At 34.4% G+C, this 26075-nt stretch overlaps 5 protein-coding genes across 5 annotated transcripts; 3 read left to right on the forward strand and 2 right to left on the reverse strand.

The window, feature by feature from the left end:
• Nucleotides 1-4002: 4002 nt before the first annotated feature.
• LOTGIDRAFT_98011 (hypothetical protein) lies at nucleotides 4003-5436 on the reverse strand (the record flags this gene model as incomplete). Its single annotated transcript, XM_009066067.1, has 3 exons — nucleotides 4003-4123; nucleotides 4899-4979; nucleotides 5327-5436. Coding segments are annotated over 3 exons (312 nt in total), but the record flags the coding sequence as incomplete, so codon positions are not given.
• A 5441-nt stretch (nucleotides 5437-10877) lies between these two features.
• On the reverse strand, nucleotides 10878-13523 carry LOTGIDRAFT_131152 (hypothetical protein; the record flags this gene model as incomplete). Its single annotated transcript, XM_009066068.1, has 4 exons — nucleotides 10878-10988; nucleotides 11743-11849; nucleotides 12754-12874; nucleotides 13308-13523. Coding segments are annotated over 4 exons (555 nt in total), but the record flags the coding sequence as incomplete, so codon positions are not given.
• Nucleotides 13524-15657: 2134 nt separating this feature from the next.
• LOTGIDRAFT_168185 (hypothetical protein) lies at nucleotides 15658-17412 on the forward strand (the record flags this gene model as incomplete). The annotated part of the gene is made up of 3 exons (XM_009066069.1): nucleotides 15658-15687; nucleotides 16622-16799; nucleotides 17186-17412. The coding sequence occupies 3 exons, from the start codon at nucleotides 15658-15660 to the stop codon at nucleotides 17410-17412; spliced, it is 435 nt and encodes a 144-aa protein (XP_009064317.1).
• A 2809-nt stretch (nucleotides 17413-20221) lies between these two features.
• LOTGIDRAFT_131302 (hypothetical protein) lies at nucleotides 20222-20740 on the forward strand (the record flags this gene model as incomplete). The annotated part of the gene is made up of 1 exon (XM_009066070.1): nucleotides 20222-20740. A coding segment is annotated over one exon (519 nt), but the record flags the coding sequence as incomplete, so codon positions are not given.
• A 4763-nt stretch (nucleotides 20741-25503) lies between these two features.
• Nucleotides 25504-25773, forward strand: LOTGIDRAFT_131193 (hypothetical protein; the record flags this gene model as incomplete). The annotated part of the gene is made up of 1 exon (XM_009066071.1): nucleotides 25504-25773. One exon carries the CDS (start codon nucleotides 25504-25506, stop codon nucleotides 25771-25773), a length of 270 nt encoding a protein of 89 aa, XP_009064319.1.
• Between the last annotated feature and the right edge of the window lie 302 nt (nucleotides 25774-26075).

Genomic DNA, 26075 nt, shown 5'->3' on the forward strand with positions numbered 1-26075 from the left:
TTAATACATTAAAGCTAAGGACACACTGTGTGAATACCTCCGTTGATAACTCGCCTACAAATTAAATACGCGTACAGAAAAAAAGTGGCAGTTGCACTGGGAGTTCTTTTGGTTTTACGGCTAATGCTTTGACTCCCATAACATTTTTAATTCCTCTGCCTTTTATGCACTCCACATTGCATCACTGGAGGTGACGCTACGGGCTTCTGTGATCGGTTGAGTTATAGGAAAGTTCGCAATAGATTTCGCCAGAGTGGACACACTTGCCGAACGAGTCGAAGTCGCTGAATATTCAGGCTAATAATATCAAACAAGCTTTCGATGCTAGGGCGAATGTCATAGCACTGGACACATTAGGCGAAGTTTGCTGGCGATGGACTCGCCCGAACTATTCGCCATGAAAAATTCGCCCAGTATGTCCTCGGCTTTAACATGACAATAATGTTACTGTGAGTCATCATTGATTAAAGTAAACTTGAAGGACCAACATGTGAAAATTTGATTTAATTTTCTTCCTGATCTAAAGGTCTCATTTATATATTATTTATATTATGGGTTCGAAACACAATAAGAGTTTAAACTAAGAGGGTACACCAACTTACTCGATATGTTTTGAACTATCTATATACAAGTCTGAAATGCAAGATTATGTGGCCGAGAAAACCCAATTTATTCAACACCGATTTTGTAATCACCTAAACAATTTTTGGCAAAATCTACAAAATTGTGTCGTCTGCAGTGCAGTGCGCGTTGCAAAAAATTGGCAAAAAGTTCTGTTGTTCATACACTCCGAAATCTCATGCGTAGAGAACTGATCAAACCAAAACTGCTTTACCATTTTTATTTTTAAGTTTTCTTTACAGACTACGACCAGAAAAAGAAAAAAAAGATCAACAGCACATTTAGGAAAATCATTCATTTCATTCAGTTTTCTTACGTTTACCAAAAAGCATAACGAACTTAAAACGTTTACGCAAACCTTTTAAATAGTTTTGGCGTTAAAAGTTAAAAAGCGGCAGAATTTATTTAGTTAAAACTATCAGATAAGTTATGGGACACGTTTCTTCAGATTTTGTTTTATAGTTTTCATAAAATTGAGCAAAACAGAAATAGGAAATTTCTAGTTTGAGGTATCTTTGAAGAGATAACACGATTTTCGTGCAGTTCTAGTACGTCTTAAGACTATTTTACATATATTCAAGACCTAATTCAAACCCCGAAAACGGCGAACCGTGGCCTTTAGATACGTTGTGGAACAGTACGAAATGTTAAATACACAAACAACTTTGAAATAGATAAAGTGTAACCAGGACATTCTAGATAAGACAAGGGAATGAAATGAAATCAATGGAGTTTTACGTCCTACTGATAAGACAAGGAAGTCATGAATAATAAGATAATAATAAATTTTAAAAATTAATTATGATTATAATTTAATATTTTCCCTTAACTCTTTGTTATCATACTTTTCCTCGTGAGCGATCTTAAACCTTCAAGTTTTGATTCAATTTGGCAAGTGTATACATGAACGTCTTCCTCCCTCTCTGAATATTAATCCCGTTGTTATTAACCCCTGTGGTCTCGAATACTGTGATTGAAAATGTGATATATCGTTCAGTTGTAACTGATTTGCATTGCTGTGCAGGTATAAGATCAAATGTGAAGGTAACAAGCCTGTAGCTAAAAGGGGACAAATGGAGAGGGGGCAATTGATTGCCTCCCTGAAATTACTGCAACTATACACCATGCGCCATTGCCCCTCCGTATATATAGCTTGCCCCTCCGAATAATCGAGTCTGGGTATGGGCCTGGAAGATAAAGAGTAAATGCTTCCTATTTCACCAACGCAGGTCGAAGTTATCTACTATCGTTATAATCCTCTTACAATTTCAATATTTGCGACAACATGTGTTCCTGAACATCACTATAGTCAAGTTAACACTACCCTATCAATAGAAAATACTGTCCTGTATATATTCAATAATTTATTTGAAGACTTATTTGAATTGACATCAATTTCAGTGGGGCCAGTGGGGGTCCTTGGGGACAGATTTCAAAATTTATGTCTTAACGCTTTTTCCCCCAAAAATGTGTCAGAATGCATCAAATCTATTTCTTAAAAATGTTCTTGGGAGAACCCACTAAGACGCTATATGGAAGACTTGCGACTATGGCGCTTCTGCATTTTGAATCTCAACCAAGACAGTTATCCCCCCCCCCCTCCACCCCTAATTAAGTCCATCTGCCCCCTATTTGTACCCCTGGTCTCGGGAGGCTGGCGCCGCCACTGATCAATTTTACAAGAAATCAACAGTAAATGATATAAAAACAATAACAATTGATAATATTTCATCAACAAATCATTAAAAAATATATGAATTTATATAAGACTTGACTTAAATATTTACAGCAAAATCCTCCACCTTAATATAAAGTTTAAAATGGCCATTTCATTCACTTTAATATGCCCAGACTATGACTCAATTAAAGCCTTGATATATCACGCCATTTTTGTTTTTCAAATATATGAGTGGTCTCACATTTCAATCGTTATCCTATACAATAATGTAACCCAATCTCTCACTGAACTGAGATTTAAGGGGCACATTGAGTTACTGGTCATATAAGAGAAGAATATCAGTCTCCTGTATCAAGGGTTACATTTTCCCCCAACTCCTGTACCCTTGAGATTTCAAAATTTTGCATTAAAAATCACAGCATCATTTACTTCTATGTTTGTAGGCATAGGAATTTGGCAAAAGATGTTTCTGAGTAGGCTCAAATTATTTCGACAGTGTGCACTAACAATAGTATGAAGTAAGTCAACTGTCACTAGCTCAATAATGGCTGTATTTATTCATGATTATAGCATATGTATCCATAGGAGACCTTCGTAATAGGTGTACCAAATTTAGAATAGACGTACGTAATGATTACATGTACCCCTTCCTAATACCACTTCACTGTTGGCTATTCTTGATTATATGCAGCCCTTAACAAATAAGTATCACTTTAACAAATATGCGTAACCCATCTAGAATAGATACACACAATCATGCACCCTTTCCTAAAAGTACATTATGAAAACCACTTGTATAAGAATGAATACACTTTGCCACTTTCACGAATAGATATACTCTTTCATGATTAGATGTACCATTCACAAATATACACTTTCATGATCAGATGAACAGCATAATGATTATATAACTTCATGATTAGATGTACACCTTCACAATTAGATGTAAACCCATTCATAATTAGATGTACACAATCATAACTAGATGTACACCTTGAAGATTAGATATAAACACATTCATGATTAGATATCTACCATCATTAGAAGTACACCATCATGATTAGATGTATAACTTCATGATAAGAAGTACCCTTGAATGATTTGATGTACATCTTCATGATTAGATATCTACAATCATATTAAAAGTACACTTAGATGTACACCGTCATGATGTACAACTTCATGAAAACAAATACACTTAAATGCTTAGATGTAAACCCCATCCTGCATAATTAGATGTAAACCCATCATGCATGATTAGATGTTAACCCCATCATGTATGATTAGATGTAAACCCCATCATGCATGATTAGATGTAAACCCCTTCATGCTTAGATGTCAACCCCTTCACCTATATTTAACAAAGAACTCTGACACAGTGACCAAAATACTTTCATTGGTATAATTAAAATTTTTAAGGCAATAATTTTTGACAAGATGTGCTAAGACCGTAGAAATTGAGCAATTTTTGAATAGTGTATTTCATGTTTTGATATTTGCAAATAATTTTGTAATTTTTGCACCTTATTTAACTGCTTGACTAACTTGGAAATCTTTTGGTTTAAAATAGTCACTGCATGATTAACATATTGGTTGGAAACTCTAGTTATAAACGTAAAGCGAGTTTGTAGTCTCTTCAACCTTTGAGTTAAAACATACGACATTCTCTGTGCGTACTCTGCATTTCTCTGTATACACTGCCTGTTACAAATACTGACTGCTGTCTCTGTACGTAATCTATATGTGGAATGTTGGAATATAAATTTGATTAAGTTTGTAAGAGTTATTGGAACTGATAGTGGAAAAACAACACTGTCTGCCTGTCTGAAATGAAAAAGCAAATTCACGTCAAAGGAAATTTCAATATCTGTATAATTGCAAATATTATACGCAGGCTTGTATAATACGCACTCTTGCTTACCTTCAAGAAATTGGGAAAAATATATTTACCTGAAAATAATACAAATCCCCTATTTAGAACAATTTCAGGCCGATCTGAGGATCTTAAAGGCGCCATCCCAGAAAAAAGAGTCTTTACTGATTTCATTAGGAATCACTTATGTATTATGATACTCAAGGCATGTCTTCTTAGTTCTCTTAGTGTAAAAAGAAAAGAAAATTGCTATTTAGATTTTCAGCAAAATTCAAATTAATTTCATGATGTTTTTTTTTTTCAGTTTTTAGAGGAGTTCTTATGTAAAGGGATGAAGAGATCTAAATATTTGATTTACAAGCTGATTGAGCTCAATTTCAGCTTTTTGACTGCAGATATTACAATAACTGCCTATAAGAAGTGACGACAGTCCAAACTTCCATGGAACATTTTTGTTAATTGCAGGAAAACAAGACTTCATTTTTCAATTCTGAAAAGTGGTACAGGTAAAGCAAATATTTAGGCTACTGAATCCCTTTTTGCTCATCTGTATAGTATGGCCTATTTCTTATTATTTTGTAATGAAGTTATCATTTATAATGTTATTACTATTATCACTGATATACTGTGTAAATGAAGGAACAAAGGGAGATAAGAGGTTTGTGTGAGGAAAGAAAATAAAAATTCAACGAGTAAATAAATAAGTAATGTGTAAGTAATAGTTACCTATTGGCAGGAAAAAACATTATACTGGGATAATTATCTACTGTATATTCCCAAGGTAAATCATTTAAATCTCCATCAATCCTACAAAATATCAACAAAAAATGTGGGGCAGCCAAAAGTGCCAAACCTTAAGTAGAACAAGGTGACAGTCTTTTTGGGTTTAGCTTTCCTACAATTCACAATACATCATTGATATCAAGAAACAAGTTCTCATGACAGGCTTTGATAGGTTGAAAATAGTCCTATTGCAATGGACTGTGGTAGAAATCATGTTAGATTACAATGGGGACGAAAAATATCAGATGAAAAGAAACAAATCTCATTTTAATTAGGTGCAAAGGTGCAATTATTTTAACAAAAATTCACTGACTTAGAGAAAATCAGATTGTGCACATGGTCAAAATACTCAAAGAGTACATATTACTTACCTAGTAAATCTAATGTTTTGGTTAAAACGGAAGTATTTTTTTAATGATAGATATAAATGGTTAACACTAGTACAATAACCACACCATAATGAATACACCAAAACTACAACATCCTACAGTGGAAGAAAATATGATTTTTTGGTAAAAATGCCCTGTTGTCTTATAGCCAGCAAGAGTTATGGTCTGCCAGAGGGCATGGCTAGCTTTAATTGCCTTAAGAGTAATCTACCCACGTTGCATCCGCCTTATTTTCGGTTAACTTTGTCTTTAAAGTTGTCAAATATGAATAATAACAGGATTTTAAATGACAGATATACATCATGAGATTTAAAAAAACTACAAGTATTTGTAGGCAGTCAAAAATTTAAGCATACATTATTTTGCAAATTCCATATAACTTCAAGAAGTATTTCATCAGATCATGAATAGCTTGTGAAAACCCCTCAACAAAATATCTAAAAGAAACATTTAGATTTGCATTTTAATAATTACTAGTGCTGGGTATCGTCAATCATGCTACGATACGATATGTATCATGATACAAAGGTCATGATACGATACATATCTCAATATGGGGTAACAGGATAAAATATAACATTTTATTTCATTAAGTTTCAATATATATCAATTCGTAACTTTATAACTGTGATATTTGGTAATATAGTTGATAAAAGTGGTTAGCGTCCACTGTCTTATAAAAAGTTTCTAACAATTTCAATGACAAAAATTGTTATATCATAAAACAACTTTTTAAAATCCCCACTTTTTTATGGAATGAGAGGTATCGTCAAGTATCAATACAAGACCATGCGATACGATTTTGTGGCATTTCATAACGATATACATCGATGCACCGACATATCGCGCCAGCACTAATATTACATGTATTGTGTATTGTGCATTGAACAGGACAAAGACAAGAAAAATTCAACTACTAAAAAAAGTGGCTGAATAAATGAATATTTGCCTACCTGGCTCGGTTTATGTATAGTTTGATGAAAGGTTTGAGAAGTAAGTTCGGTGACACATAGATCACGTTGACTACAGCTACTAATGATAGGTTGGTGAGTGACTAGTTTACGTCGTAATTTACCCTTAGTATAGTTGACTATAAATGTGGCTGTAAGAAACAAAAAATTCTCGTTCGGAAAGTTTCGCTCAAATATGACTCAAGCAATTATGATGGTCCAAAACTTTCTATTTTGTTGAATTCTGTTTTAGCTAATGAAGACAAAACAAAGGCACCTCCATGCAGAGTGATGTGGACAGTTTTGCCTGGCTTGACCCCTGGACCCTGGTAAGCAAGCGAGCATCAAACTCACTCATTCTAAGAAGTTTACTCACCAACATTAGTAGTTGTAAAGTTTTCTTTTAAAATGTAATGCTCTTCAACCTACATTATACATAATAATCCAAAGTAAATATATAAATGTAATAATCAGTGCCAATTCAAAGTAAATATATAAATGTAATAATCAGTGCTATGCAGTGTGCAATGAGGCTATCTTTGGTCCCATCTGAACAACTAGCTGATTTTTCAATGTCAGCCCCTTCGACTTGGATCACTACTGACAGGGGGAAACCTTGTTTAAAATCCAAAGGTATATTCAAAACCAATACCAGGATTCAACTCTGGAGCTTCAGGTTAGATAGCAAGCATCTAACTCACTGAGTAACTTCCTCTCTCCATTAGATCAAGAAAAACAAAATACTTAATTGTACTTACATCTTTATCTATTATAACAGTAGCAGGATGTTCTCGTAACTTATCTATATTAACACCCAGGCGTTTGGCAAATAGTGAATGATGTAACGAATCAATTGCATAAAAATTAAGGCTTTTATTTTGTTTACAGCTCAGACCAGAAAATGATTCTGGGATCTCAAACTCAGGATAAACAGGAGCACTTGGAATATCTTGGATTTTTTGTAGAGTTAAACGTTTGCATAGTCTCAGTGGAAGAATTTCTAAATTTTGATACACATATCTGTCTGTCCGTCTGCGTATTTTTTCACTTTTGATGCGCTGTTCATATTTTGGACACATATTGCATGTAATGCTAGAGTGTTCATAGCCATTATAAGTGTCTTGTGAACTGACACAAGCGTTCACACTTAAAGAATGATCTAGTTTTGGCAAAGATAAAATCCCTGAATTGAAATTTATTGCACAACTCATTGGAGCGAAAGGCATGGATCCCAAACTCATTCTATGTTGGCAAAACTCACACACGTTTTTACTTTCACTTGTGTTCACTATAGTCACACAACATTTATGATCAAAAGTTTGTGGATATTTCTGTTGTTTATACTGTTCACACATCTTTATCACAGAATGGTATCTGTTCATTGTCTGAACACTGTACGATTTCCATGACTCTATCATAGAGCCAGAATCATATGTTATATTCTTATCACAATTATTACTGAACTCTAGTGATAAATACTTCAACTGAAATTTAAATCAAAACATATTAAACATCTGAAATTTAATCAAAACATATTAAACATCTCAAACTTAAATCAAAACATATTAAACATCTGAAACTTAAATCAAAACATATCAAACATCTGAAACTGAAATCAAAACATATCAAACATCTGAAACTTAAATCAAAACATATCAAACATCTGAAACTTAAATCAAACAATATCAAACATCTGAAATTTAATCAGAACATATTAAACATCTGAAATTTAATCAGAACATATTAAACAACTGAAATTTAAATCAACATATCAAACATCTGAAATTTAAATCAAATAATATCAAACAACTGAAATTTAATCAAAACAAATTATACATTTGAAATTTAATCAAAGCACATTAAACAATTTAAATCAAAACATATTACAGGTAGCTGAAATGTTGATTTAACAGCCCTGACAGCCCTTACTGCTCAATACTGCTCAACTAGGCTGCTCAACATGGATGTAAAAATTATGTAAGAAAAATTACTTACCATATGTAAATATATATTAATATCAAATAATTGATTGATAGGTGTAAATAATATCAAACTGGGTCCTAAACTAACTTGTCGAGATAATGTTAAACTTTTCACTCCTAATGGTGTTATCATCTTAACTGCAGGCTGAAAAAAACATAACTTTGTAATTTAGTCACATGGTAAATTGGTCACTGTTAATCAGTCACATGGTAAATTGGTCACTGTTAATCAGTCACATGGTAATTGGTCATTGTTAATCAGTCACATGGTAAATTGGTCACAGGAAATCAGTCACAGGATAAATCAGTCACTGTAATTCAGTCACAGGATAAATCAGTCACTGAAAATTAGTCACTTGATAAATTGGTCACTGTAATTCAGTCACAGGATAAATCAGTCACTGAAAATTAGTCACAGGATAAATCAGTCGCTGAAAATTAGTCACATGATAAATTGGTCACTGTAAATCAGTCACATGATAAATCAGTCACTTGGTCACAAGTTTGTCAAAGAAAACTTTCACACAGAAAATTGCCATGACATTCGTGTGACCAAATTACCTTGATCATATAACTGAGACCAAATTACCTTGATCATATAACTGAGACCAAATTACCTTGATCATATAACTGAGACCAAATTACCTTGATCATATAACTGAGACTAAATTACCTAGATCATATAACTGAGACCAAATTACCTTGATCATATAACTGAGACCAAATTACCTTGATCATATAACTGAGACCAAATTACCTAGATCATATAACTGAGACCAAATTACCTTGATCATATAACTGAGACCAAATTACCTTGATCATATAACTGAGACCAAATTACCTTGATTATATAACTGAGACCAAATTACCTTGATCATATAACTGATAACTGAGACCAAATTACCTTGATCATATAACTGATAACTGAGACCAAATTACCTTGATCATATAACTGAGACCAAATTACCTTGATTATATAACTGAGACCAAATTACCTTGATCATATAACTGATAACTGAGACCAAATTACCTTGATCATATAACTGATAACTGAGACCAAATTACCTTGATTATATAACTGAGACCAAATTACCTTGATCATATAACTGAGACCAAATTACCTTGATCACATAACTGAGACCAAATTACCTTGATCATATAACTGAGACCAATTTACCATGGGATCAAATTGCTTGAGACCAAAATCCATGTCAGCAATTTATATATTTATATATGTAAGTCAATCTACTATAAAAAATATCAGACAGTGTGAAAAAATATACATGTAACTGGTATTTATAAATATTCTATTACCTTTTGTCTGTTCTGTAGGACCCATTTAACTATACTAGAACTTGTATAGTTAGCTTCAATAGGATATTTCTGAAACAAAAATAGATTCAAAACATTAAAAGGAATTCAAAAGAAATCTGATGGCCTTGTTTGAGTTAATTGGGACTATTCTATTTGCACCATTCTGATTTGCAGTTTTATACTTTGGTTACTGAAATTCCATTATGGCTCTTGCTCCATAGTTTTTGGGTCAAGTGTTAAATCCCAAAATAGGTCAAGATAGGGCATTCGTATGTATCAACCAGGTTAACCCTATCAAAATAGTCGTTCGGATGAGACAATAAACCGAGACCACATGTGCTGCAGGCTGTACACATAAAAGATCTCTGGACAGTTGGAAATCGCAAAAAGAGTAGACTTATGCCACTGTCTTGACAAAATTACCCTCATTGTACACTGCATGGTATTACCTCTCTTCATTAGCCCATAAGGTGCAGAAAAGTAGGATGTAAAACTTCATTCATTTCTTTACCCTATCTTTTGCTTCAAATAAAACAATAAAGTCTTCAGTAAAAAAACTTGACTTACCAAAGTGGTATTAGCTGACCTCAACAAGACTATTTCAGATATATTATTCAAAGAATAAACTGCTGCTAAACTTGGTGTTGATATCACACTGTATTTCAATATCTGATAGGGATCTATATACAATAAAACCAGAATGAATTTAGACAATGGAAAACACCAACTTACAAAAAAACAAAACAAAATTTGTAAAAATTTGTATGTGTATTACTATTAGGAAGAATGATGGCATCAATTTGCACCATTCCAATTTTCAGACATCTATGGTACATGCAATTCCAATAAAACTTAAAGTTCTCTGATATTGCAACTGATCGAAAATTGGAATGTGCAAATCGATGTTTTACAATCCAACTGAACACAACCAGAATCAGCACAAAATATAGTTTTACAGAATGAAGAAGATTGAGTTAAATACTGTCTAACTGTTGTATATTTAGGTACCATAGTTACCTAATAATTATATTCAAGATAAACTTGAGATATCAAAATTATCTTATTTTCAAAGCATTCATCAGTCTCAGTATGTGGTGGTTTATTAAGTTTTCGGGTGTAAAAAGTCATGAAAAAAGTCTTTTAACTGCTGAAAAATTGCTGTCACATACATCAAAAATGTTTTACTCTTAATCAAAAATGTGATAAAACATTTCATTCTGTGTTGAACAGAAGATGTTTAATGTGAACTATGTTTCTTTCTCAGTTTTATAATAATGGAATAAGAAACTAAATATTTGAATTACCGTGTTCAACACTCCTCATAGAAGCATAATAATATTGTAGATAGCCAGGAGGCTGGGGTGAAGAATTAAAATCAAAATATGCTAATACAGCCATCTGAAATTAAAAAAAAACACTGTTGTAGAGCTAGTCTTCAATAAGGCTGGATAATATTGGGTCCAGTTGATATCATCTGTGTTTCCAATGAGAATTGTAAAGTAGAGCTAGGTCTAACATTGCATTTACACTGAGTTTAACTGGTTCCCGAGCGAATACAGCCTCAATCAAAATGTCACATATTATTGACAACTTGTGGTGTACAAGACTACCGTTAAGACCAGTAAGAAATGCAATTGACCTTGCGCCCCCTATTGCCAAACGAGAAAAAGCTGGCTTTTGTGTTTCCACTGAGTAAAATGAAAGCCAGCTTCAAGCTAGCTGAGATGATACCTTCGGATTTTTTCAACCTGGTTTTTCCCCGTCAGTGATGCAGGTAAGAGGCGCTGACATGGGAAAAGTGTCGTTTGGATGGGATAATAAACCGAGGTCCTGTGTGTTAAAGGCTGTGAATATTTAAGATCCCTCGGCAGTTGGAAATTGAAGAAGAACAGGCTCAGGCTGCTGTCCTGGCAAAATTTCCCTCATTGCACCCTGCATGGTGTTGCCTGTCTTCATTAGCCCACACGGTGCAGAATACTAGGAGTAAAACTCCATTCATTTCATTTCATTTATGCAACATAGACAATATGACTTTAGCTTATGTTTTGAAGCAGCCACGAATATGCACAAATTATATTATTCAACTATACAGGTATTTCAAAACAATTAGTTGATACATGATTATAAGCTAATTTGTTTACATTCAACTTACATCATTTTCAGCTACATGGTCTGTCACCTCATTAACTGAATGTACTAATGACAATGGATATATTAAATCTTCTAAAAATTTCACCATATACTCTGCAGATGATGATCCTACAAAAACATAAACACTATTCAAACAAACGTTCTCACAGTAGCATTTCCATTTATGCATTTTTAATTGGCATATTTAAGTGGATACAGTTATGATAAATGGAAAATATTATGCAACTTTTGCAACAGATGAATCAGTCTAATCAAAATTTGACCTGACTTCTGTTCGTATATCATTAAGTTTCGTTTGGAATATTTCACTAGCTATCAGCTTTCGAGGCATATTAGACTAGCTTATCAAGTCCGCTAGTCTAATACACCTTGTAATTCACCTTTGTTTCAGTCACATTATCCGTAGCAGGAAAGGGCACCGATGTGATTGGTTAAAGCAGACGTCAAGCAAGGTTAACAGAATGAAAGGAAAGTGTTAGACCTTACTGTCTATTATAAGACATTCCAAACGAAACTAATAAAATACAAACGGAAGTTAAGTTTGATGAATGAGACTGGGTTTATTCCTAAAGATAATCATGAGATGATGCACATTTTTTCCTTATAATCTACCATGATCTATGATTATCATAAGTCATAACAGACAGCTTATTTAATACAGCTCACAGTCATGTTTTGGATATAAAATCATCATCAGGATAGCTAATATTCCAATTTAGATCTTTAGTCATATATATAAACAAAGTAGGCAAACTTCAATTAAAAGAGGACTCTTGAAATACAAATTGCAGGTTCTAAATTCCAGTAGAGTAGCCAGGATTTCATTGACAGGGGGATCATCCAAGCATCTCAGCTCAACTTTTGGATTTGAGAGGGTACTAGTTGAGGTGGGCGGTGAGGAGGGAGCCTTCCCCTGGAAATTTTCTAATCTAGGAAGACAGAGAATGCAACTAACTCGATTTTGGCAGTTCCATAGTGCCACGGTTAATTCAGAACTGGAAATGAACCTTACCAAGATATCTATAGCCATCTAAATTAGAGAAATAGGCATAGAGCACAGGAAACATCATAAATTTATATCTTTTTCTACATGATCCTTGTGGCCACCAACAATTGATACCAATAAATTTTACCTACAAAATATTTTCAATATAACATTATTGCTTCTGTTCCAATTAAAGATAGTTGTAAATTTGCAAACATTTCTTCATATTTCCTTGAAATGATCAAAAATGCAAAACTAACTATGTGATAAAAAATACCTGTCGTAGTAAGATTAAGTATTAAAGAGATTTTTTCAGAGGCTTTCTTAACTTCTTGTGTGTATCATGGACACCAATAGCATCAGTTTGTACCACTCAAACTTTCAGTGAGACGTCTGTGGTTACATAGTCTCTGATACATATAAAAAATTTAGAAAATCTTGTTACACATCATCTTAAGTTCAGCATAATTATTCTAGTAAACTTGCATGTTAGACCATGGTAGGATTTATCAAATAGGCTTTGTTTTTTGACGAGGGTGGGGATCATCCAGTTCTGCATAGAACAATGTGAAAATGCTCACCTGATTTTGCATAAATTTGGCAGCCTTCTGAAATTCCCATCTGAGAGACATAGATTTGGCACACCATGGTGCATAATACATAACAAATATAAACTGTTCATTATGTAAAATATTTACAACTGGTTCTAAGTTTCCATATGGTAGATCAATCACTGGTGAATTTGTTGGAAAAAATCTTTTGGGATCTTTGGGTGGAGCTGTAATGCTTTTAGTTTGCAAACTGAAGGGGAAAAAAGTGAGACATCAGCAATGTCATTTCATGCATGTGATAAAAATAAAATAAAAAGGATATAATTTCAACTGTGTCATAAGTTCTTACTACATTCAAGCTATAGTTTGGCAACCATTGAAATGACGTAACTTTATGTCAAATTCATTCGCAGAGTTCAAAACCTGTCATTGGAGACAGAACAATGGCACTCACAATAATGCTAACAACTGATTTTAAATCGTAAACAAACATGTTGTGTATAAAAGAATGAATATATTCGATGTGTTACCTTGTCCCATATCGACCAAAAATTGTGATCACTATGACCAGTACCAAGACACATAGTTCTGGGTGTCTGGCCATTACTCTTAGACACACATTTGACTGAACATTCGATAAAACTGGGCCATGTGTGTCAATCACATCATTACTCGCCATTGACTTCGCTCCACGTCAGATATTGTTAGACGCGCGTTCATTGTAGTATCCTGGCGAGTACAAACTGAAAGTAGAAAATATAGACACAGACTACAAATATTTCACAAAATAGTTTTACGAAATGCACCAGCTTGAAAAACACATAAAAGGAAGAATCAATAATCGAAATGGAGTTGGTCAATAATTCGCCACGATATTTTGACCCTTCTCAGTTAACAGGATAAGAATTTATGTAGACTCAACATTAAAGCCTGTAAGGAATATTTAATACTTTTTTGGTATCTGTAAATTTTACCAAAGGAAGGTTTATCTTGATCGACCTTGAGACACTGGCATCAGCGATATTCAATTATATATAATTTGCAGCCAGGCGTCTGTGATTTTTGCTATTTCACTAAAGTTAAGCTATCACGCATAGGCCTATATATTAGCAGCTCTTTCCATAAACGATTAAGCATTTCCACAACAAACAGAAACCACAGACATCTGGACGTTAACATGGAATAGGGCCTAATGCAAAAAGCAGTCATATTTTATTGCTCCAATGGCCGACATATAATAACAGCTCTTTCAACCTCTTAGAAGAATTGCATGGAATATAGGCCTACATGATTGCTCAAGGGGTTAAATGTCGAAAATGTAGCTTACACCCCAACGCCTCTTAAAGGCTTTTCTAAAAAAATAATGCGTGCTTCATAGACGTTCATTTAAAATGCTATTATCAAATATATCGACCAATTTCAGAATAGATTTTATTGATCTTTAAATAACAAACACGTTTTAAAATTAAATATTCAGCTAATGCGTTCAAAACTCTTAATTAACCAGTATCATATTTTAAAAGTGAGCGAATCATGGAAGGTGTATTACTTCTGCTGCTCTTGGTTATTATTAGTTATGTTTGTGGTAACGTATGTTCGGACCTTGTGTACATGGAGATAACTTATACAAAAAAATTGCTGGACAATTCTTACAAGGAAAAAGAAGTGGAAACTGTGAAGGAATGCCTTGAAAATTGTAGAGATGATACCCATTGTAAATCTGTTGGAATTAAAGTCAACTCAATGATGTGTGTGTTGTATAAACAGAGGGCTTATGCTGGACAAAACTCAGTTACATGATAGGGTGGTATATTATTGGCAACTTGAAGGTAACAATGTATAATTATTCAATTGGAGTTTTTACGGAAGTATCGAAGAATGGCGATAGTCTCGCTTGAGCGGGAAATATTTCAATGCTTGCATTATAATTTGTAGACATACCTTGACGACGTTTTGCCGCCAAAATTACATGCAAAAGCACCAGCGAAGCTACGCAGAAAGTCGGCAAACATTTACCGATACTGTATAGCGTTTGAGATAATTTTCAGGAAATATGCGGCTACGTTAGGAGTCTCTGCACTGGTTAGTGGAAGTTCGCCAAATAGTTGAAAGCATTCTGCAAACCTTCGTCAAACATTCTTTGGTTACTATGAAAATTTAAGTTGCAGGGAGAGGCTATAGGAGATTTTATTGGTTTACTGAGGATGCTTCAAGTGATGTTTCATCAGCTTAAAGTCTGACTTTCTCCCAGACTTACAAAGGTCACTACAAATTTCTGTGTTCCCAAAATTCCAGGTATCAAGTTGGCTATAACTTTGCGTCATTTAGCCACTGGTATTTATATAACAGCTTTGTTTACTCATGCAGATCACACATCAACATGCCCAACCTAGTGAGAGAAGTGCGCCAGGTACGGGAATTTCAAGAAGAAAAGATTGTGATGCCCAACACTGGGGATGGTTGTAGAAATGTGGCCTTCAAATTTGTGACAATTGGCACATTCACAATGCACTCGATGGGCAAGCATGTCGCTCTCCGGGCACGCAAAGATTCAAAAACTCTGTACCACAGCTATAAGAGATTCTTTTCTATCATCCCACTGGGTTTGTAGATGCTGAGTGCAAGTTTCTGTGGTACAGTAATGGTGCTGGTGGATCTACAAGCGACTGCTGTCTTTAACGCTTATACACTCAAGGCACAGGACCTGAACATCCCTACCCCTGACCCGTTACGTCGCCGAGATGAAATATTGTCACAAACGGTCCGCCCAGATATCGGCAAACATTTGCCGACGTTCTGCGTTCGCAAATGCTTTTGCATTGCACATCGCAGGAGCACGGCGAACTTTTTCCTTCGCCCAGTGGGACTGTGGCCTTAACAAGTCGAATATGTTTGTTAAAAATTCGATTTTTTTTAGTTAAAAAAATTATTTAAACTCGAGATTTTTTGAGGTTTTATTTTGTTTCAAAAGTCGAATTGTTGAGTTTGCTACGTTTTGTTTGCAGAAAAATTCTCGGCTTCTCAACATTGTATAAGTAAACATCTCCAGCCACGAAATGATCTAGTTAATCTACATATTGGTTACAGGATTTTTCAGAAGCGTATCGCTTACGAATACCTCTACACTTGTTAACTTACACTTGTTTGCTTACATATGTAGTCGCAGCTTTATAGTCACAGACAACCGTAACACGTGGCTTCCAGCTTCAGATATAGCCAACAGGTACATTGGGTTACCAGAATACATCTATATGTCTCTTACAAAAACTGGTCCACAGGGTTGGAAACTAAGGCCATAAGACAGAAAGCACAACTCTCATGGCGGCAACTGTCCTGTATTTTAGATAAAATGTCCAACAGATCTTGGTTATATGGAGGATCCTACTAGTAATATATGCAGTAAAATTCACGAAACGAAATTATCATGGACCAGCGCTCAAGCTGAATGTGAAAAAGATAATGGCCAATTGTTTATAGCGGATACCCAGGCAAAGAGAGACATATCAATAAAGGTTCGAACAGGTAATAATACTTTTGGGATTAACTGAATGGATGAGTTTTACTTCTTACTTTTCACATCCAAATTGGGCTATTGGAGACTTGAAGTATGCAATAACGGACATAATATATTTCCTACGGAGCTATAATGCAACATATAGTCAGCTTTACTGAAACTTTCTTAAGTTACAACCCTGATCTGTGTTTTGTATAAAACCACAATTCTACGATCCTGTTTTCATTCTAATTTATATTTTATTAATAACAGACTTGTAAATAAGTTTGATCACAGTTGCTTGAGTTTCGGGTTACACGATGAGACATATCTGTTAATGAACACCGTTCTAAAGAAATTATATTAAGAAGATCTTGAAGGTGAAAGTAAATATAATATAATTTCTTATATATAGGGGCAGTCTTCCTTGGTGCTTCAGATTTAGACGAAGAGGGTGTATGGAAATGGCTAAATGGCGAACCAGTAAATCGCACCCTGTTCAGTCCAAACGAGCCAAATAATTTTAATGGTCATGAAAATTGCATGAGTGCAAGAAGCACTGGTTACAATGATGAAAAGTGTTCTCGAAATTTTAAATATATTTGCGAAGTTCCAACAAAAAAGGCATATTGCCCAAATTGATGTAGTTAAGATAATCTAAAAGAATATTGTATCATACTCGTGTAAATACACTGTAAATCTACTAATTTAGATGCTTAACGAAGACGAGGAACATTTTAAGCGAACAATCGTATAAATTTTGTTTCGATCATTTTTTTCACCGTCTGCGGATTACAGAAACACGAACAGCAGCGTTAACGACGAACATTAGCGCCGAACATTCATCGACGAAAGACCAATCAGTGATCGAAGCCAGACCACATGACACTCAAAACGGCGACGTCCAGTGAATCCACCAACACAAAATTTTGGACTGTGGAGATGGAGCAGATTTTAGAAGATATGTGGTCGCAATCTGCCTCAATATTGTGTTGAACCCATCTTTGTCAACCCGGAAATATCGCTGATACATTGCTGGGTCGTCAGCCGACAGCTCCTGTACAAGGTTGCCGAACACACCCTGCTCTTTACGACGTTGAATCCAGGTACGGACCCAAATGCTCCTATTTCGCCGTCTACGTTGGCGTCTTTTTAAAATTAATAAAATAGCTAACGCAATTTTACATTTTCTTTGGGGAGCCGCGGTGGCTCAGTGAGTTAGACTCTTGCTCGCTAACCTGAAGGTCCAGGGTTCAATCCCGGCATAGGATTTTTCAACCCGGTTTCCCCCTGTCAGTGATGCAGGTAAGAGAGGCTGACATGGAAAAAGCGTCTAGTCGTCCGGATGGGACAATAAACCGAGGCCTCGTGTGCTACAGGCTGTGCATGTTGAAGATCCCTCGACAGTTGGAAATCGAAAAAGAGCAGGCTAATGCCGCTGTCCTGGCAAAATTTCCCTCATGGCACCCTGCATGGCGTTGCCCGTCTTCATTAGCCCACAAGGTGCAGAAGAGTAGGACGTAAAACTCCATTCATTTCATTTTTTACATTTTCTTCTGGACGTCGCCATTTTGAGGTCATGTGATTTTCCGTGGCACTGGCGTAGGCCTATTGTTCGAGCTAAATGTTCGTCGTCTGCGGAATTATGTTTGTCGTCTGCGGATAACGGAAAACAAATATATTTGTTCGATGTTTTTGTTCGTCGACAGACATGTTCCTCGTCTGCGTTGGGCTTTAAGTGATGAGTTGTTCACCCAAACAGTTAATAATCTACTAATTTAGATGTTTTAAGTGATGAGTTGTGTTAAAAAACAGTTCACTCTACTGAGTAGTGTTTGAAATCTACTCACTATCAATAATCTACTAATTTAGATGTTTTAAGTGATGAGTTGTGTTAAAAAAGTTGTTCACTCTACTGAATAGTGTTTGAAATTTACTCACTATCAATAATCTACTAATTTAGATGTTTTAAGTGATGAGTTGTGTTTAAAAACAGTTCACTCTACTAAGTAGTGTTTGAAATCTACTCACTATCAATAATCTACTAATTTCGATGTTTTAAGTGATGGGTTGTGTTTAAAAACAGTTCACTCTACTGAGTAGTGTTTGAAATCTACTCACTATTAATAATCTACTAATTTAGATGTTTTAAGTGATGAGTTGTGTTAAAAAACAGTTCACCCCACTGAGTAGTGTTTGAAATCTACTCACTATTAATAATCTACTAATTTAGATGTTTTAAGTGATGGGTTGTGTTTAAAAACAGTTCACTCTACTGAGTAGTGTTTGAAATTTACTCACTATCAATAATCTACTAATTTAGATGTTTTAAGTGATGAGTTGTGTTTTAATACAGTTCACTCTACTGAGTAGTGTTTGAAATCTACTCACTATTAATAATCTACTAATTTAGATGTTTTAAGCGATGGGTTGTGTTTAAAAACAGTTCACTCTACTGAGTAGTATTTGAAATCTACTCGCTATTAATAATCTACTAATTTAGTTGTTTTAAGTGATGTGTTGTGTTTAAAACAGTTTACTCTACTGAGTAGTGTTTGAAATCTACTCACTATCAATAATCTACTAATTTAGATGTTTTAAGTGACAGTTCACCATATTGGAAGTGCTTAACAAAAGACATGGAAATTGAAATGTATAAAAACGTTGTATTTAACAAAGGCTAAAGGTATACTACCTCTTTGTATGACCACAGATTTAACAAATGGTGGATGATTCTGAAAATTTTTTATTTTTCATTTGACTATTTTACGAGGTGAAATTACTGTTCCGGAAGATTTACTGCTTATGTTTTAAATAGTTATATTATACTTTTAGAGCTTTTAAAAAGCTAATAGATTACATGATTAAAATTTAATTATAAGTTAATGGATCTTTGAAAGACAAATATCGTGTATTTAGATTTATTCAACTTTTATCGATTTTCGTTTTAGTTACTTGTTGTGTATAGACACGAATTCTTTTATTCATATTTCTTAAAAGTTATGTTGCACTGAGTCTCACCGCAGTTATTTATTATTCCTAGGTCTCATTGGTAAAGCTTGATTAATTAAAACCACAAGGGAAAAGATCTACTTTGCAGTAGACCAAAACAGAATTAATTAAAACGCGATAACAAAGTCGATATTTGATACTTTCGAGCATTCGTTTGTTGCAGGCAATTTAACGAAACCAATGAGCCTTATTGAAACAAGTCTGAAATTCGAACAGTTCAAATTCATGCTTATATACCTATGACAGTGAATCTCTTTGATATCACAGGTTGATTCCAATCCATTGATGACCTCCCAACTTGAGGCATGTTCTTTATTCTGAGGAACAAGTCTTACCCAGGTTCTTTATTCTTTGGAACACATCTTACACAGGTTCTTTATTTTGAGGAACAAGTCTTACCCAGGTTCTTTATTCTTTGGAACATCTTATCCAGTTTCTTTACTTTGAGAAACAAGTCTTACCCAGGTTCTTTATTTTGAGGAACGCATCTTACCCAGGTTCTTTATTCTTTGGAACACATCTTACCCAGGTTCTATTTTTTGAGGAACAAGTCTTACCCAGGTTCTATTTTTTGAGGAACAAGTCTTACCCAGGTTCTTTATTCTTTGGAACACATCTTATCCAGTTTCTTTATTTTGAGAAACAAGTCTTACCCAGGTTCTTTATCCTGAGGAACACATCTTACCCAGGTTCTTTAGTCTTTGGAACACATCCTATCCAATTTCTTTATTTTGAGAAACAAGTCTTAACCAGGCTCTTTATTCTGAGGAACACATCTTACCCAGGTTCTTTAGTCTTTGGAACACATCTTATCCAGTTTCTTTATTTTGAGAACCAAGTTTTACCCAGGTTCTTTATTCTGAAGAACAAATCTTACCCAGTTTTTTTTTATTCCGAGAAAGTCTTACCCGGGTTCTATTTTTTGAGGAACAAGTCTTACCCAGGTTCTTTATTTTGAGGAACCCATCTTACCCAGGTTCTTTATTATGAGGAACACATCTTACCCAGGTTCTTTATTATGAGGAACACATCTTACCCAGGTTCTTTATTATGAGGAACACATCTTACCCAAGTTCTTTGTTATGAGGAACACATCTTACTCAGGTTCTTTATTATGAGGAACACATCTTACCCATGCCCTATATTATGAGGTACATATCTTAGATTTGATGGAAAGATTTTTCCTATATGATTTTGGCTTCTAGAGCTTTAAGAAATACTGTCTTCCATTGTATAACACGGGCAATAGTGGATAAGAAGGCTATCTATTTGCAGATAGCATGATGGTCATAGGGTTGTGGTACAATCTTTGTAGACCGAGCAATAGTCTTCTATAACTTCCATGGCAAAACATTTCTCAGACAAAACCTTTAGTCTTAAATTGTTCGTCTACAATAAAAGTTATTGTCTCTAAAAATGTTTCAGTTGAACCAAGCAATAAGTCGACAAGTTGTATGCAACATTTCCAAATAACTTAAAAGATCTTGATATTACTGAACTTGTCTGTAAAACGAGGAATCAGTCGATGAAAGACGATAAAGGCTTAGGCCGTCGGTAAAACCGATTGGTTAACAGAAAGAGTGAAAACCTTGTGTCAATTATGATTGGTAATTGGTAAACTGTTCCTCTTCAGTCCACATTAAAAGTGATTTGTGGGTAAATATTGTTAGTTGTGTCAAGCACAAGAATCGAAAAACCTTAATGCATTGTTGGCATAATGATATTGAAATGATAGGAAATGATATCGAAAAGAGTGGTGCAAAGTTTTTCATCTGGAAGCAACGTTTTAACCGAACGTTAAAGCTTACCCCCGTTCCACTAAGCGACGATCTTCGAAGGCGCTCTGTGAGAACGGCACATATTGCCATATACAGCGCCAGAAGTGCTACCTGACCTCTTGTGGATCTCTTTCAGGTCTGCATGATCTTATATAATAAGCTTTATGCTCATTTTTGTGTTATGTATATTTGTTTGTACATTGTTTGTAAAGTATGACGTAAAACTCCATTCATTTCATGTCATTTTCAAAGGGTTGGATGTCGAAATGTAGATTACACTCCAATGCCTACCACGAAGTGCTTTTCAAAAATATTTTTGCTTCATTGACATCTATTAAAAATGCATTTATCTCTATTATCAAATATATCGACCAATTTTCAGAATAAAGTTTTATCGATCTTTTGAAAATGGCAAATATGATTTAAGCTAATTCGCTGAAAAGTCTAACCAGTATAGGTGGGATATATTATTAGTGAGCGAATCATGGAAGGTATATTACTTCTGCTGCTCTTGGTTATTATCAGTTATGTTTGTGGTAACGTATGTTCTGACCTTGTGTACATGAAGATAGCTTATACAAAAAAACTGCTAGACAATTCTTACAAGGAAAAAGAAGTGGAAACTGTGAAGGAATGCCTTGAAAATTGTAGAGATGATACCCATTGTAAATCTGTTGGAATTAAAGTCAACTCAATGATGTGTGTGTTGTATAAACAGAGGGCTTATGCTGGACAAAACTCAGTTACAGGAAGTAATGGTAGGGTGGTATATTATTGGCAACTTGAAGGTAACAATGTATAATTATTCAATTGAAGTTTTTACGGAAGTATCGAAGGATGGCGATAGGCAAGAGCGGGAAAGAATGTTTGACGAAGGTTCGCAGAATGCTTACAGAAAGTCGGCAAACTTGCACTGCGAACCTTCATCAAACATTCTTAAGTTACTATCAAAATTTAATTGTAGAGTTGCAGTGGTAGGCAATGGGAGATTTTTACAGTTGCTCAGCTGGATACTGGCTTAGCATCTTAGCATCAAGACAGTATTGAAATTGAATTGGTCATTTATTATACAAATGACAAATAAACATGATAAAATAAAACAAAGTATAATAGTTGTAAACAATGAATATCAAAGGATGGGTGATAATTCTGCCACCGATATTGGCTCAGTGGTCGAGATGAATCTATCATACTACATCGTCAGGCAACCTGAACCAATATTCCCCATGTCACGTGATTGACTCCCACCTGACACTTAAAAATATTTTATCAGTAACCAATAAAATTGGTTACTGATAAAATATTTATTGGTTTACTGAGGATGCCTCAAGAGATGTTTCATCAGCTTAAAGACTGACTTTCTCCCACACTTACAAAGATCACTACAAATTTCTGTGTTCCTCAAATTCCAGGTATCAAGTTGGCTATAACTTTGCGTCATCTGGTCACTTGGAATTTATATCACAACCCACAGCCTTCCTTACACATTCAGAGAAGTGTGCCAGATACAGGGAATTACAAGAAGAAACGTTTGTGATGCCCAACACTGAGGATGTAAACCTCCAAATTTCGAACAATTGGCACATTCACAATTCCCTCGGACACTCGATTACACTACTTCTTACTACGATCAATGCAGAAATACGACAAACTTTCTGCGTATATCAGTATATATACTGTCAACTTTTTTCTTCGCCAATAGTTCGCAAACCATCGCAAAGCCAAAAAGTAATTTGTGTATAGTAGCCCCCACAAAAAGATAGTGACCTCTGCTCTATGCTTTTGTCAGATGTTGATCGCTTATTTATTACTTTTCTAAAGTAAAAGTCGAATTCTCGTGTTTCCAGAAAAATTCTCGGCGTCTCAATATTGAATAAGTAAACATATCCAGCCACTAAGTGTTATGATCTAGTTCTAGTTAATCTAAATATTGGTTGCAGGAGTTTTCAGAAGCTTAATCTTTACATATCACTGAACGATACTTCTACACTTGTTAGGCTGCGATTATATGTGTACGTACACTCAAACACAAGCTCAAGCTCAAGCTTAAAACTTGAAAGTATGATTGTGTCCACAATGATTCGAACTTCGGTTAGGGTCAATAAGAACTCTAACGACTTCGGTTACCAGAATACATCTATAAGTCTCTTACAAAAATTGGTCCACAAGGTTGGAATTTAAGGCCATAAGACACAAAGCACAATTTTCATGGTGACAACTGTTCTGTATTTTAGATAAATGTAGAACAGATCTTGGTTATATGGAGGATACTACTAGTAATATATGCAGTAAAATTCACAAAACGGAATTATCATGGACCAGCGCTCAAGCTGAATGTGAAAAAGATAATGGTCATTTGTTTATAGCGGATACCCAGGCAAAGAGAGACGTATTAACAAATCTTAAAGCAGGTAATATTAATTTAGGAATTAACAAAATAAATGAGTTTTACGTCTTACTTTTCAAATCCTAATCGGGCTATTGGAGATTTATTAGACATGAAGTATGCAATAACGGACATATTTCCTATGGAGCTATGCAACATATTGTCAGCTTTACTGAAGCCATTTTCATAACCTATACTGGTTGTTCTTATTCTGGTGTTCTTATACTGGTTGTTCTTTTACTGGTTTAGTTGAGTTATTTTAATATCTTATACAGGTTTAGTTGAGTTTAAATGAGTTACTTTAATATCTTATACAGGTTTAGTTGAGTTTAAATGAGCTACTTTAATATCTTATACAGGTTTAGTTGAGTTTAAATGAGTTACTTTAATATCTTATACAGGTTTAGTTGAGTTTAAATTAGTTACTCTTTAATATCTTATACTGGTTTAGTTGAGTTGTTTTCATATCTTATAACTGGCTGTTCTTAATGTGGTTTGGTTGAGTTATTTTCACATCTCATAACTGGCTGTTCTTAATGTGGTTTGGTTGAGTTATTTTCATATCCTATACTGGTTGTTCTTATACCGGCTGTTCTTATACTGGTTTGGTTGAGTTATTTTCATATCCTATACTGGTTGTTCTTATACTGGTGTTCCTATACTGGTTTGGTTGAGTTATTTTCATATCCTATTCTGGTTGTTCTTATACTGGTTGTTCTTATACTGGTTTAGTTTAGTTGTTTTCATATCCTATACTGGCTGTTCTTAATGTGGTTCAGTTGAGTTATTTTCAGCAACAACTGTTTTCATTGCATTATCCATATCCAAGTGTATTTGACAAGTCCATGTCACCTTATAAACCCGAAGTCCCACTTATTGTAGTCACTCTTTAGTGGTTAAGTCCTTATGTGGCGTTAGGGGGGGCTGTCGCTATTAAGTCCGGGAGCATATTAGGGTTATGGGGGTGAGGTCGAACCTGGACTGTCTATCTATCTATCTATCTATCTATCTATCTATCTTTTATGTGCTTATGTAAATATTTATATTATCTGTCTTGTGACTGTTATACATGTATTTCTATTTCAATATTATCATCTATTGTTGTATTTGTTTATGTGTTTGTTTCTGATTGTCTATTTGTATGTGTCACTATTTATTGTACAGTTTTGTTTTAGAAATGGATTTATATGAGCAATATGCTTGTTTCCAGGTTTCTAGATCCCTTGATCATTGTTGTATATTAGAATGAACATAAGAAATAAATATTGATTTAAAAAAAAAGCTTTACTGAAACTTTCTTGAGTTACAACCCTGATCTGTGTTTTGTATAAAACCACAATTCTACGATCCTGTTTTCATTCTAATTTATATTTTATTAATAACAGACTTGTAAATAAGTTTGTTCACAGCTGTTTGACTTTCGGGTTACATGATAAGACATATCTGTTAATGTACACCGTTCTATAGATATTATATTAAGAAGATTCAACTTGATCAAGATCTTCATTCAAGAATATTTGAAAGATGATGTTCATGAACAAATGTCGGATCTTGAAGATGAAAGTTAATATAATATATTTTCTTCTAGATATAGATATAGATAAAGTCTTCCTTGGTGCTTCAGATTTAGACGAAGAGGGTGTATGGAAATGGTTAAATGGTGAACCAGTAAAAAGCACCCTGTTCCGTCCAAACGAACCAAATGATTCTAATGGTCGGGAACATTGCCTGATTGAAAGTAGAGCTGGTTACAATGATGTAAGGTGTTCTCTAGATCATACATATATTTGCGAAGTTCCAACAAAAAATGCATATTCCCCAAATTGATGTAATTAAGATAATACTCGTGTAAATACACTGTAAATACAAAACAGTTGAAATCTACTCACTATTAATAATCTACTAATTTAGATATTTTAAGTGATGAGTTGTGTTTAAAAACAGTTTACTCTACTGAGTAGTGTTTGAAATCTACTCACTACTAATCTACTAATTTAGATGTTTTAAGTGATGGGTTGTGTTTAAAACAGTTCACCCTACTGAGTAGTGTTTGAAATCTACTCACTATCAATAATCTACTAATTTCGATGTTTTAAGTGATGAGTTGTGTTTAAAACAGTTCACCCTAC

Source organism: Lottia gigantea, assembly GCF_000327385.1.
Source record: "Lottia gigantea unplaced genomic scaffold LOTGIsca_73, whole genome shotgun sequence".
Classification (NCBI taxonomy): domain Eukaryota; kingdom Metazoa; phylum Mollusca; class Gastropoda; family Lottiidae; genus Lottia; species Lottia gigantea.